Genomic DNA, 15,234 nt, shown 5'->3' on the forward strand with positions numbered 1-15,234 from the left:
TGGTTTCTGTTTCTTTTCCCAGCGCCGATGAAGCGATTCTCATCTTTATTCATCGTGTACCAGGCCCCGTACATTGTACATTACTCGAGCGAACTATTAATTCTCGTTTGACACTCGGAGACCGATGGCGCAGACACGTCCGAGTACTTTTTACGATCTCCATGATCGATTACCGGCTTGCACGGAACATATGTATCCTCTCACGATGTTTTGCCTTTCCTCGATCCAGAGTAAACCGAGCGTGCCGCAAGGACGTGTGTACATTGCCGACGATGGAAACAGAGTTGCCCAAAATGACGCATCTAAAACACGAATTTTCCAAATATTTCACTGTCAAGTTTCATCCCCAATCTTTGGCAAGGTCTTTCAACCCGAATTTCAATCGTTGAAATATAATTACACGCTCGCAACTGGAACGCGTTCTCCAGGGGACATTATTACAATTATGCCGAAGCGAGAATGGAATTGGAATGTAAAAGTAAAACGAGAGACCGTACATCAGATCGCTAATATAATTTCCTGCGGAAATCGGCCAATTTAACTTCCTCGTTTTCCGGCGGCCATGTAATAAATAAGAAAGCTGCCAGATCTGTGGCTTTTCCTCTTATGCGGAATTATGTACCTTTTCGCGTAATTGTCTGGCCACCAATATCCAACTCGTCTGAAATTCGAACGGGTGGATGTACATACATTCTATTCTACAAAGTGTGTACTTCTCAAAGGATATAGCTGGATGAGACTAATGACAGTGCAATTTTGTTTAAATAAAATACAAATAAATATTCTATATCCTTTGAAAGTAACGATTGATTATTTTATATTATGACGATCTTTCTGTATCGAAAATTGCACTCTTATACAAGATATCTCACAACTAACGTTCCTAAAATGAAGAGGAGTTAATTCTGAACAAGATTTCCCTTTGCAAGAATGTGCCCCGTAGCTTCGTTTTTGAATTATTAAGGAAAAACACCGGCCAATCAGAGCGCTCTGATTGCGCGCGCTCCGCCGCCATGTTGGAAGCCGTCGCCTCGCGCCTGCGCGCGCATCCGATTGTCTTTCCGTAATAATTCAAGAACGAAGCTTCGAACCACATTTCTGCAAAGAGAAATCTTGTTCAGAATCACCTCCCCTCAGACACTAGTGAGTATAATACAGGCAAGCGTCGCAAACTATTCCGTTTTAACGAAAGTCGTGAAAATGTGCTACAAGCGATACACGAGGCAAAGTTTTTAATTGCACATGGCGGTATAACGGCGAGAGGTGTTCGAATTCTTTGGAGGAGGCTGGGTGGGATTTGAAGTGTTCAAATCCACAACCGCTTAACGCAAGGTACATATTTAGTTTCCGTACTTACGTTACGTGTAAAATTCCCTGCAACAAGAATTTCTAATTAAATAATTTCAAAGTTTCTGCAGCCTCGCGAATTACCGGGAGAGACAAATATATCTCGCAGCTTCCCCAGCGATGCGCTATTACCATCTTGTACAGCAAGCTTGATTAAGGCGAGTAATCTTCATTGTTTTTTTTACTTCATTTAGTCTCGACAACTGTTGTTCGAACTGTTGTTTCTAAACAGCGCTTTCCAATGTGCAACAATGCGAGCAGAAACAAGGGATATTGGCTACCGTAGACAATCGATTGTGCAGAAAAACGCCATTTTGTGGCTGTGTGTCGGTTGTTAACACGCACGGTCACAAACTATCTACGTACACATTCTACGTGTACTACGTGTACGTTCGATCGCTTTAATTCCTATTTTATGAACTCTGTACAATGGAGCTGCCTGCAACCGTGATGGTCAAATGTCCAAATAAATTGCAGTGACTGAAGTCTTGCACCTGCAGTGACTCTAGGGAGTATTCTGAAGAATCCAGAAAAGGTGAAGAAAGACCGGCGTGAGATCTGAAACAGAGAGTTCTGAAACGAGTGGAATATTTGAAACGGCGCTTGGAGCAAGAAAATTATTACAATTAGCGAAACGGGTCACAATACGTGCGACGTACGAAACAAAACGCGTGTAGTCAGGCAGCGGCGATTTCCCGAATTTAATGACGTTATACGTAGATTTAGTAACGGCCGGACACGTGACAGCTGCATTAAATTTTCGCATTAATTTGCTAGCTAGCAGCCTCCCCGTAGCGGCCCTCTTCGCGAATTAAACGTCCCGGAACCGATGGAGGAGGAGCTATCGCGATTTTTTTTTCACCCTCTCCCTTTTCACTCTTTTGTCTCGATGCGCTTTTTGTTCGTACGAACGATTATTCGCGTTACGCTTCGAATTTATCATTGCGATTTGGCCGGCCCTTTTGAAAAGGCCCTGAATAATACCGTACGAGAGCATTGACAAAAAAGGCCGGGTAATTCTGTCCCTTCTGCCCCGCACGAAAGCTTTTTACAATTTATGGCGAATTGGAAAAACGGCGCACTTGTTTCTGACGTTTAAAACGGGAAGGACAAAGAAAGAACGAGACGGATAGCGACACTGTTGATTGAAAGTGACCCGCTTTGGAGCGAACGTTCGTTAATTTGTTAATTTGTCCGTAGAGGGTCAGCGGGGAAAAAAAACACCGACGGTTTTTTGTTTGCCTCGTTCTTTATTTATAATGAATCGACTCTGCGGTTCGTCGTTCGAATTCCGGGTCTGATTTTTTATTCATGTCGCTACCAGAGGCATAGATTCTCGCGGGAACGATTTTTTTCTTTTTTTCAATGCGATCCTGATCGACCATCGAACGAAAATATCAACGGCACGTTGAAAGTAATAAAACGCAAGGAAAGAAACTGGGAGTCCGATAGAAATTACTCGCTATTTTTTAACAGACCGAACAAAAAGAAATGATAAATCGACGTTCTAGGAGTTTGCAGACGATGCTTTTGCCTTTATTTTGGCGGGATTGCTTCCGCTATGGAACGACAACGACTGATTCAGCAATAACTTATCGCAAAGACTGATATACACCCACTCCATTATCCGAGATACTCTCTTTTCTATCGTGTCGACATTTTCCGATATGCCTTCTCCCCCCTTGTTAAACACTGGGTGCGTGCACGCCTTCCCGCGAACGCCATGTTCGACTTTCCACGGAATATTTCCTCTCCGGTGAAAATATTTCGGTCGTTTGACGCTTTGAATATTCCAGCTTCGGTGATTACGCTTCTTTTTTCCTGTGTACGTTCAATCAAGTCTGCGTTTGACGCTCCAAGACTTACTGTTCTATTTACATTTAAGTGGATCGAAATTCCTCTTCAAATCATTTAACTTTACTTTTTAAATCGTTTTTCTATATTACGTATCTTAATTTCATTCCTCTCTTCAAACGAAACAATCTTTTCTTCGTATCTTATTACTTAATGCTTCCATGTTTTACCAGATGGCTGTAAACAAGATGGACATAATATTCAAGTCTGTATTTGACACTGCAAGTCTTACGGTTCTATTTATATTTAAGTGGATCGAAATTCCTCTTCAAATCATTTAACTTTACTTTTTAAATCGTTTTTCTATATTACGTATCTTAATTTTATTCCTCTCTTCATGCGAAACATTCTTTTCTTCGTATCTTATTACTTGATGCTTACATGTTTTACAAGATGGCCGTAGACAAAATGGCCATAATGTTCAAGTCTGTATTTGACGTTGCAAGTCTTACTGTTTTATCTACATTTAGGTAGATCACAATTCCTCTTCAAATCATTTAACTTTACTTTTTAAGTCGTGTTACTATATTACATATCTTAATTTTATTCTTCTCTTCAATTTTATATTCCTCTTTTCTTCATATACTCTGTCTTGTATTTACAAGATGGCCGTTAACAAGATGGCTGCAATGTTCCAAAGTCTATGAAAGTTTTTCTGCATCTCCATGCATAATCATGGGCCTCAACACATTCAAATCCAACCATACAATATTCCATACTTCAGCAGCTATTTTTAAGGTTGTAAAATCTCTGAGACATGTAAGATATCTTCCATACTGTTACATCCCTGTAAAAAATAAAAATTAGCACTTATTTGTATAATCAAATCCCATACAAGAAAATGAAATCCTGATGACCCAAAGTGAAGTTTTAATCAATATATACAAGCATACCAAAACTTAATACCGTCGATTTTGCGAGCTATTTCCATCCTTTGGAGTTCATTTTTCAACGCTCGTCAGGGAGACATTTCAGATATCGAAATTCGCTTCGCTGGGAGATGGACGGATAATCGATAACACCATACAGCGGTCGATCACTCGTACTCCGAAACAGGGGTGTGTTTAACGGTGATCTCTATCGTTAAGACGTCAGACTTTTTCCCCGGAAGTTTCCGCGGAAGAGTACGCAATTGAAGAAATCGCCGATATCCTGTTGCCAGGAACTGGTTATGTTCATTTGACGAGTTACGCTGTTTGAGGTGGTAACTCGCACGGCGAACTGGCGCATAGATAGAACAGTCGTTACCCTGCGGAAGTGTCTTCAGCTTAGGGATCTGGAATACACTGCAAGCCTTGTCAGGATCGAAATTGGCGTCGGGACGATAATTTTCCTCTTGTTATGCACTGCGCCACGTTCGCGCGGTTGTCAAATTATTGTCGCTCGGTAAACTCATCCCTGGATAACGGCATAGTTGTGACAACGCTAAAGGGATACAAGGGATCAGTAATCTAACCTTTGCTAAGAATTTACATTTTACCGAAAGCAAATAAGGATACGTACACTTTGGTGTTAAGCTTCTTTAGGAACCTTCCAGCATTTGTCTTCGATTGAAAGCCTCAGAGAAACCTTCAGAACTCAAAAAGTACCAGAGGATTAGAGTCTGAGAGCTTACGAGCTCAAAGAGAAAGATTTGGAAAAGGAACACGTTTTATCAGCAAAGAGGGATCCTTCCTATTTCCTTACTAATGTATAATCATTAAGAGAATCATCAAACAGAAACGATTAATTTTTTAGGTCATACCGATTCTAATATTCTGTGAAAGAACTGGTTTTGCATATTAAAGGTTGTGTACACATTTACCCGTCCCTTGTTTACCTCGTTGGGATACATTATTCAAGCTGTCAACGAAAAGTAACCATTGATGAACGATCTTTATAAGATTTATCCTTTTGTGATTCCACGGTAAAGTGCTCTATAATTAAACTATGCCATTCAATGGTTAAATACGTACAACGACCAACCCCTCTGTACATATTCTGATGGATGGGGAGTTTTCCAGCCACATTTACTGTGCTCAAAGTGCTGTGCATTACATGTGCACGAGTGTTACATGGTCTGGCTGTGCATATTAGAGTTAGAGGCAATCGATTGGCTTTATAATTTCATGCTATTTACCCTCGATAACATTCTTTTTACGTAATAATGAAGCAATCGACGTTGTTAACGATTTTACTATGACCGAGCACGAATGTTAGTTCTTTAACCCCTGAGTCGTTGCCCTAATTCTAAGGTTGACTTTTGAAAGTGCATTTATAAATTTTTATATTTATAATAAGTATGTTAGATCAATGTATCGTGGAACGCAATGACCAACTGCTTATGAGAAACGGTTCAGTGAAATATTTGGAGAAACGATGTATAGTTTGTATCTGAAAGATTAATTTTGCAGCAGTAATAATAAACAGGCGGTAAAATTTCTTTGCAACCGAGAGCAACGTTGCTAGTAGTGAAAACGATCATTGGCAAGGCCGGTCTGCATGTGCAGTCTGCCGCGGTAAAAGCCGGTGACCTAAATGTCGCCTTTATGCCAGGGGCGTATCTGTCATACGCGCAGGTGCACCCTATCCCACGACCGCCCCCAGGATATTAGCAGTACTCTCCTCTCGACAATTTCTTCCTCATTCTCTCGCTGCTATTCTTCCCTATTTCTGCCCTTGCGTCTCCTTCATTTTGTGTTATCGAGACAGCAAAAAACGAACGTTTATCCAGTTGTTTATCTGCTTATCCGGTTGTCGATCCGTGTCCATTTATCTATTCGTCCATTTATCTAGATTTTTTTGTTTCCACATCGACGGCTTTCATTTTCTGCTCTACATTTCTCGCGGCACGCCCCTCACCCCACCCGCCGTTGCCGTCTCTCGTTTCAGTTTCTATTTTTCTTTCTTTATCTCCACTCTATCCTTCTTTCCTTCTATTCTTCCTCATTCGCCAACTTCTCTTTGTATGAAATCCTCTTGAAAAATTTACGACGCGATAAATCATTGTTCGCTCGAAAAGAAAACGTGAAAGAATTAGATCGCTTAAAAATGATTCCGGCCGTCACCTGCCATCCGATCTCGTCCCCCTCCATCTCGCGTGTTCGTGTCACCGGTGCACCATGGGTAAAGCGCCATTGGTTGAAAGGAATCGCTCAAGAGGAATTAATCATTTCGTTATTCTTCACCGCGATTGTCTCATCCCTCCGTGTACCGTTATATTTCATATTTAACAGAAGATAATGCCTGGATTCGGCAACTAAATGGCTATAGATTTTCGCAAACAGAAATTTGATGTTGCCTAGCCGGATCGAACAATTACCCTTTCCCGGATAACAACGGGCTTTTGTTCGCCTACAAGCTCTTCGTTAACTTCGACGGCCACGTACCTCTACACGTATCTACGTACGCGCGCTCTGCTGGATTCATAAAACAAGGGATTATTTCGTGTTTCTGAATTCTCCCTGTTCGCATTCATCGAGCAAGATACGTGTACAGTGCGCAACTGGGAAGTTGGCGCACGGGACGATACAAGGGCGACAAAGGTTTTTCGCTTGCTCCGTCTGTCCCCTTTCATGCTCTCGAAACCTTTAGATTTTTCACGACATACGTTGACACGCTGGCAGTGATGTTCCAAATATAGTAGCCGCTCGATAATTCCTTGCGTTCCCTGCGAGAATAGAGAATTATTACAGTTTGTTTGTCATCACTGATCTAGGCGACAAAATGAGATGCATTCGCGTGCATCTGGGGTATTCCTAACACAGAATTAACGAGTGACAACTGTAATACCATGTTCGCGCTCCCTGGGACCCATCGTCAATGATTAATATTCTAATGCCTACATTGTTTAGAGTTGCCCCAAAACGAATTGCGTAAATAATTAAACTTTCCAACCTCGCAACTTGGTTACAAAGTCGTGCCTTACTTCTCTATGTTTTTACTTCCTGTTGGAATAAAAAATACAGGTAAAAATACGTGCATGCGACTACGTATACTGCAGTTTAAGCGACTTGTAAAATAACATTTAAATATTGCATAAATACAAATTTACGGAACACGTTCGTGCGTTCGAGTTCTGTATTTTTCATTAAATTTTTACCTCGGCAGAATATGATATTCCTTTAACCGGTACGAGTTATGTTAAAAAATAAAAATCTTGATTCGTGATGATTTGTGCATATGAAAGCATGTTTTTTTTATGGACTATTTCGAGATACAAGCTCGGGAAACTGTTGCGAAAAAACTGGTTAATACAATAATCCGAGTCTCTGAATTAGTAAAACGTGAAAATAAACGTGGATAAGTTACATGGAAAGAGGGTGAGCAGGGGATCGGGGAGTGCAGAAACGTAGCCGGTATAAACATGTAGAGAATTTTCAGTTGAAAGCGTCGGAAAGTTTAAAATATATAATGCTGTTAAACGATAAATCAACCGTCCGTGTTGGCCACGTATTGATCGAACGATGTTTCAACGCAACTTTTCGAAAGCAACTTATAAACGCCACTCGCAAGGTTGAGACCGTTTCAAAGCAATAACGCCAAGTGAAAAGTTAATCAACTGCTGCTTCCCTACTTCCTTTTAACTGTTTTCTCTCTTTCTCGCCTCTTATTCCTACCCTTCTAAAATCTCTTATCACTCCGTCCCTGTCTACGCTTTATTTCTCGTCTTTCTCGCTCGCACTTGCCTGCTGCATATTTCAGTTGGTCTTGAGACGCTCGACGAGCACCGATGTTTCAAGATTTTTTCTTCGACATCTTCAAACATTCTTTAATCCGAACAATATTTAAAACGATTCGCCTTTCAGTAATTCTGCCGTTCTTTCTTCTCTTTTCCCACTGCCATTTGTACTTTGCTACATTTGTAATTAGCATTTTGTTTATCGCTGTTTGCATATTGATGGTTTACTCTGCAAATATTGTATGTTTACTTTTGGTATTATCAATAAGGTTTAAACATTCAATCATGCTTTATTTTATATTTTATATTAATAAATACACTTACGTGAATACCTTTTAATTACGTCAATTACCTTTTAAAAGTTTCCCGCCATTTTTCGATAGAATTTTAACAATTTGAGGTTAATGTCATAATTATTGACATTATTGCGTGGTCCACAGTAGAGCATTCCAGAATACGAACTGTCTAACCTAAAAGAAATTATTGAAACAAGTAAAAAAGTTGACAGTTCGAAACTTCGTACCTTGATACCTCGAGCAAAAAGATACCTCCACAACACCGAACAGGATACAGTGCCTGGTTTAATGTTTTAACAATTTAAGTTCGAACGACAATAAATGTAAGAAATATGTACATAGAATTACCTTTATCCATGTTGCACTCTGTCTGCATTTATAATTACTCTGCAAATAAATGGAAATTCGAGATTATCGGGCAACGATCTTCGGTCGACGGCAGGTCACTGTTCCCGTTTTAATTATCCCCGGCACCAGTACCTCGAATAAGTATTATTGATCCACGATATTCAGGGATACGAACTGTAATATTCACGAGCAGTTGGATAAAGTTAAATACACCTCCTTTTCGAAGTAAGAAAATACTAAAGACGGGTGCCTGACATTAGTCTCAAATTACTTCGGTAAACAGATTCCACTCGAAGTATTTGAATTTTTAAATGCAACTTTTCTGTATAATTAATTGTTTCAGCAACTCGAATGAATCGGAATTTCTGAATTAAATTTCTTGATCTCCAGTTTTCGTTTTGAAGCTATTAACCTCGGTCGGTAAAAGAAACACGTACCTTCCGGGCATGCATCCTGCATCACGCAACACACAGCCCGTCAGTCCATTGGTTATGTCCTTGATTATAAGGGTTGGTCTAGAAATTTTTCATCTACCAACAGTCAAGCTTTGTCAACCTCTTTGTAGTCGAGATAATGTCTCGCGGAGAGGAACGACCCTTTCTTGGATTGGCTAATTTCTCTTTTCTTAAGAATACTTCGTCCACCGCTTTTTGCATCGCACCGGTTTGTAGGTTATGGAGACGAGACAGAACACACACCGGTCCTATTCTACTTGAAGTAGAGAAACGTTTCGGAATGAATGAATCGGACAAAACACAAAGGGTAACTTTTAATTTTCAATGTAGGAAAATAAATTATACCCCGGAGAAATTTTACTGTTTATCATCATTTCGTTTTAGGAATTAGAATACATAACAGGATGAAGTGTATGGAACAGTTTGAATGAGGTTATTTGATTTCAAACATGAAATGGTTATTTCCGCTTTATTTGATGCATTGCAATCAAGCTTAGCATTTTTGTCGACAGACCTTGACCGGATCGCATTTACCGGTAAATAATAGAAACATTTTATATGATGGTCACGAAACAGATACGTTTATGAAGCTACGACCGGGTTTTGCAGCGGTATGATCGCGCATTGATTTTTCGGAGGGTCTATTTGAAGAATGACAGGGATGGCTGTAAATTCTGTTGGGGCCCCGGCCAACATCCTGTCAAACAATTTTAGCGAATAAATGCGCGATAATACGCCCCGTAAAACGGCAACGTAATTAATTCCTTTCGCAGCTTCACGTGACTTTTCATATAGAAACAGTATGATTAATATTTCTTTTCTGTTGCTCGAAATGCACAGGGAGCATAAATTTTTACCTTTGTACCTTTAACTCCTGGCGTTCTTCAATTTGTCAAGCTTTACCACTGATTTTCAGATAGGACGCTCCGAAAAAAATATAAAACACATGTATGCACGTCATCCGCGCAAAACTTGGATGCCAGAAATTGTTCCATCCTGATTAAAATGTTCCTCGCCACTGGCCTTCTTTATCTCTTTTTTCCGCCGTAAATCATGGTACGCGGTTTGTAAGTAGAAGCATGAAAATTCGTGGAGCCGACGCTTTACGCTTTGGCCACGAGGTGCCTCTAACAGCAAGGTAAAAAGTCGACGATTAAAATTTTGAAGCACCGATTTTATTTTTCTGCTCCTTTATTATTTTCATTCTTGCAGTTATTTTTATTATTTGGTTCTCGACAAGACATCAGTTTGATCCAGTCCCAGGATTTAATAATATGTAAGCAAGCAGGGATTAGACTGCCTCAAAATATGGAATGATGCAGAGGGTTGTAAGATATATGCAACAGAAATTCTCAAATCACAGAATTTTCTAATTCTGAAATTTCCAGATTTCTAAAAGCCATTCCTGAAGTGTTGACACTGTTAGCTAAGGGATCTGATCCATAGAAAGTTACACCAATGGCGATATTATAGTTAGACTCTGAGGTGTCCAGTATTTTATGAGTAATATACAAAGCTTTCTGGACGACATCCTCTTTAGCAGCGGCGTTATCAAGATTTAACATTTTGTTCTTGAGGATTAGTCAAAACTTCGCTTGAAAATCAGAGTAATCTCTTAAACTTTCGCCGGTTATATGCAACAAATTTGTGAAGGAAGTTATATTTCAGAGGTAAAGTTAGAATGACATCGTCACAATCAACACGACTCGGCCAATCAATCCTCCATTCCTGGAGGTAAGCTGAGGGTGGTGGTACTTTGATTACCCTCTGCGAGAAGAAAAGGAACCTTGGCTAGTCGCCGCTGTCGATGACACCCACATTCATTCGGTTAACTATATCTAGCTCGGTCTTCGCAATGCGTCTCTACAAGAGTGGAGGCTGTGTCTTTGTGTCGTCGCAATCACGAGGAGAGACGAGCACCATTACACCGACATAGAGGACGGGGTAGGACGAGCGAGGGGACGAAAGGAGAGGAAAAGAAGTCGTAGATTAATCGGGGACGCCTAACAATCGCGCGGTATTCTTCCTTCACGTGCTGCTCCCTGGCTCCGACTCTCTTTTCCGCACGAAAGGATGAGGCCTCTGAATTCGACGAGGCTGTGGATACCGGCGAAACAGCAGGGAGAAGAGTGGAAAAGTGGAGAATAGAAAAAAAGAAGAGGGACAAAAAAGGAAGGGAGGAGGAAGAAGGAGAAAATATATAATGGAGGTTCCTGGCTCGAGCGTGGATTGAAGCAGCACCCACCACGCGAATACGTGTGTTCCCGCTGACGCTCTCGCAAAAAGCTAAACGTCAGGGCTTTGGCTGTACGTATAACACGGCTGGTTTGGTGATGTATGACGCGTGTACGGAACCGGGATACGGGACCGATGGAGCGAGATTACCGACGACAGATAAGATCCTGATGATGCCAGGTCGCGCCAGCCGCTCTTATCCAGCTTCTGATAGACAAGCCTGGGTAATACATGTGTTTGTTTTGTCGGTACGATCGCGATATGTTTACGTGGCTCCGTATAAATTGCAGGGAAACGAGGATTGAAAAAGAGGGACTGAAACCCTGACTGGTCGGAGAATCAGCGTGATGAATGTACCATCACATAAATTTCCGAATCGACTCGCGAACATGCTGAGCAGATACTTTTGTTTAGATTTCGATCACGGATTCTCCCGCTCGAAAGGACCAACGATAAGATAACATTTAGCTTCTCGTTTCGAAGGAAGCTGCAAAGAATTTGGATGAGATTTCCCTAAACCGTGAAATTGTTCAGGCATGAATGAACGCCGAGTTCTCTGGAATTTAAAAATTTCAACGAACGGCAATTCTTCAATTTGAACGGTGTAACGTGATATCGAGGTATCGGATTATCGAGGACCTCGTCCAGACTGAAACTTCGACAACGAGATTAATAACGGAGAACAAATTCTGTAAGTTCCAATTTCTGACGCTCCCTTTAGGTGAAAATTGAATTTTCAGCGTTGATTTGTTCTTCGATTGTATTTCATCCTCCAACGACGTCATCTTACCTCTTGATTAAAAAAGAGAGGAAAAAACGTAGAGGTTGATTACACAGTATTCCCAACGATGACGTAACGCGTTGGGGTTAGAAAATAAGGCCGAAGGGTTCGAAAAGGCACATTCATCAGAACGACATGGGCTATACATCGGTGTCGAATAAATTAATTTCTTGCAAGTCCACTGTGGAACCGATGGAAAGAAAATTACCAGCTAGATAAAATCCTGATGATGTCAGGTCGCGCCAGCTACGGTTTACTTACTCAGCTCTTGCTACAGGAAGAGAGAATACCGGACTATGTTTGATCAACCGAGATTGCGCTGGCCAATCGATTAGTTCCGTACGATGAGAAATGAACCGTGGGTAAATAAGATTTATGCCACGTGACAATTAAATAAGATTATATACTTCTAGTATTTCCAGATATGCAAATCGTAGGAGTGAAAAGAATTCTATACAGTACTTTGTCAAGACTGTTGGCATGCAACACGTGGATACAACTTACAGTTCACCGTCGCACAAGAGAATCTCCAAAGCATATTTTGTGGCAAATCTTGAATTATGAAGACGACGCAAAGTGACGAGATATTAACAAACGCGATAAAGAGCAATAATTATCCTTTGTTCGTATTCTGAAGAACATAGCGTGAATCATTAAAGATATGGATGGACAGGAAACGCATGTATTCGGTTGTCCTAAGAGCTAACGATATAATCGGTCGAACCAAAGAAGCGTTGAAATTTTGATTCCCTTTGATATCGTTTTCCGTAACCAGGATGAAAATTTTATCTGGTTCTGCCTGGTGGTACTGGTGCCGCTGCTGCTGGCGTTTTATTTATTTAATGACCCAGGCCATAGGATGTAATTAAATACCTCGCTTTTGCAGCAGCAAAACGACCCGAGCTTTCGGGCAAATATTAATCAAGCGAGGGGATATTTCGTTTGCCAACCAACTAATGCACAATTGAAAACCGTCCGTCGAATATAATATCGCAAAATTGCGCGTTACCGTTTTATTTAGAGGCCCGGCTAAGTTCTGTCGGGTTTTCTACGGTCCAGAAAGTTTGATTTTTGGCAACCGGCTCCACCATCACGTACAACACTTATTTCCTTCCCTTTTCAGTACCTCCTGGCACTTTTCCCTGCCAACTTCGTTCGATCGCATATGTGCAGGTTTCTATCCCACGAATAGACACATTGCATCTGTCTCGTAACACCCCGGGGGATGTATGGTCGAATGGGGATCTATAGAAATCGTTGCGATAAAAAATCCATGTGTTTGCAAAACCAACAGAACGCTTGATCTACTGTTTGCCCACACAGTGTGTCGGAAACTTTTTTTCAAGGAAAGCGTCATCTATTAAAAGGATATATTTGTTACAGTAAATGTTGGGATGCTCTTCGTCATTTTTCGAGGCCTCTTTAATCCACTACAAGTATCATGAAAATCCTCCACCGTAGCAATTTCCGCCTTATTTATTACCAGTAATTTTTAATATCGCGTTATTGCTGTTGCCCCACGCGGCCACCGGCAGGAACCTCGTTATGAAATCTCTCGTGTGGAAAGTGACTTATCCGCAAGCATTCCCCGCGCCTTGTATCACTTATACCCTTCGTAATCGTCGCTTTTTCCTGGCACTCCGTCCGATCAAAACTGCATTCAACGAACAGCTATCCGATAACGAGTCGCGGACAAAGTGACGAACCCGAAGCTAGGATATCGTCGAGCATTGAATATTTCGGCCGAATCAAACGGATCCTGAGCCCATCGATCTCAATCCACTTGGCCATGGTCGGCATTCAAATAGGGATGCCATAGATAGACTTTTTGAGCCTGATCAAAGGACGAAACTACTGAAAGCCATCCACCGGGACTCTTTGGACATCGAGGCCGATATCGGGGCGATCGATTTTCGAGGCGTGCATACCAATCGAGATGAAAAGAGGATCGCGAGAAGCTATAATTAAGCAACAGGTTGTAGCTTCTTCGTGGACGTCGATGACCCGTCGGTTTCTTATCTTTTCTACTTCTCTATATTGATAAAAAGTTGCGCGATCAATAAAGCGAAAAACAGTTCGCCAACCGGAAGGTACTTCGTGCCCGGAATGATTTCGTGTCCTTATTTCGGAAAGATTAAAGGGCACCGAATTGTTAATGGAACCAGCAAGACGGCAGTCGCCCGCTTTTTCCACCTTCCACCGCTTTTCTGGCCAAGAATTTCAATGTGCAGGCAAGCAGCATGGAAATTAACGAGCTTTTATCGGTACACACCGTTGCCAGGAATAACGACGTTTGCTGTACAGGGTGTTCTCCCGGAAAATCTTTACACTTTTTCAAGAATCTAAAAGCCTTAGACATATGTTAGCTATTCAAACTTTTGAACATCTTTTTAATGAATGCTTTTTCTTATTTAGATCAGCTGCTCAGGTCATACATGCATGTATACAAAAATAGATGTTACTAGGATTCTTTGGAGGACCAGGTTCATTAGTTTTGGTAATAAAAGCTTAATATTTTGATAACATCAAAACCATGCTGGTTACACCTGCTTACATCTATGGATATAAATTCTTCCAGGTAGAAAATTTCATATCCAGACAACATATCAATGTTCCAATACACTCTGTAGAAAGACAGCAAGGTTCATTAGCTTTGGTAATGAAGGCTTAATATTTTGGTAACATTAAAACCATGCTGGTTACACCTGCTTACACCTATGGATATAAATTCTTCCAGGTAGAAAATTTCTTATACAGACAACATATCAACGTTCCAATACACTCTGTAGAAAGACAGCAAGGTTCATTAGCTTTGGTAATGAAAGCTTAATATTTTGGTAACATTAAAACCATGCTGGTTACACCTGCTTACATCTATGGATATAAATTCTTCCAGGTAGAAAATTTCATATCCAGAGAACATATCAACGTTTCAATACACCCTGTAGAAAGACAGCAAGGTTCATTAGCTTTGGTAATTTTGGTAACATCAAAACCATACTGGTTCTGCCTGATTACGATGGATATAAATTCTTCCAGATAGAAAATTTGATATCCATTTGTTCTTGCCAAGATATGAACGTTCGAATACACCCTGTAGAAAGCAAGTCCAATTACCGAAGCCGGTGTTCAAGGAGATGGAGGCCAAAACACACGGCCAATTTATGTGAGGTTGTAGATCTAAACGCGTTGGGACGACGTATACAACCGAACTGGAGCGAGAGGGTGTTCGGTTGTTACGCAAAATCATTCTTTCCT

The 15,234-nt window shown here is 40.9% G+C and overlaps 1 protein-coding gene and 1 long non-coding RNA gene across 5 annotated transcripts; one reads left to right on the top strand and one right to left on the bottom strand.

Moving 5' to 3' along the window:
- Positions 1-3,047: 3,047 nt before the first annotated feature.
- LOC105664379 (uncharacterized) lies at positions 3,048-9,075 on the bottom strand. Of its 2 annotated transcripts, XR_013039926.1 has the most exons (8): positions 8,943-9,075; positions 8,506-8,544; positions 8,385-8,437; positions 8,214-8,331; positions 7,869-8,090; positions 4,705-6,850; positions 4,095-4,626; positions 3,048-3,988 (listed from the first exon to the last, which is right to left on the bottom strand). It is a non-coding gene; the product is annotated as an uncharacterized LOC105664379 (long non-coding RNA). The 2 variants fall into 2 exon arrangements; XR_013039927.1 differs by lacking the exons at positions 8,385-8,437; positions 8,943-9,075 and adding an exon at positions 8,761-8,892 and having other exon boundaries at positions 8,506-8,679.
- A 2,674-nt stretch (positions 9,076-11,749) lies between these two features.
- Positions 11,750-15,019, top strand: LOC143265417 (uncharacterized). Of its 3 annotated transcripts, XM_076537417.1 has the most exons (5): positions 11,750-11,886; positions 14,392-14,473; positions 14,555-14,632; positions 14,714-14,791; positions 14,873-15,019. In XM_076537417.1, the coding sequence occupies exons 2-5, from the start codon at positions 14,432-14,434 to the stop codon at positions 15,017-15,019; spliced, it is 345 nt and encodes a 114-aa protein (XP_076393532.1). In that variant the 5' UTR covers positions 11,750-11,886; positions 14,392-14,431. The 3 variants fall into 3 exon arrangements, with proteins under 3 accessions (XP_076393532.1, XP_076393531.1, XP_076393530.1); XM_076537416.1 differs by lacking the exon at positions 11,750-11,886 and having other exon boundaries at positions 14,342-14,473; XM_076537415.1 differs by lacking the exons at positions 11,750-11,886; positions 14,392-14,473 and having other exon boundaries at positions 14,510-14,632.
- Positions 15,020-15,234: the final 215 nt, after the last annotated feature.

Source organism: Megachile rotundata, chromosome 11, assembly GCF_050947335.1.
Source record: "Megachile rotundata isolate GNS110a chromosome 11, iyMegRotu1, whole genome shotgun sequence".
Taxonomy (NCBI): domain Eukaryota; kingdom Metazoa; phylum Arthropoda; class Insecta; order Hymenoptera; family Megachilidae; genus Megachile; species Megachile rotundata.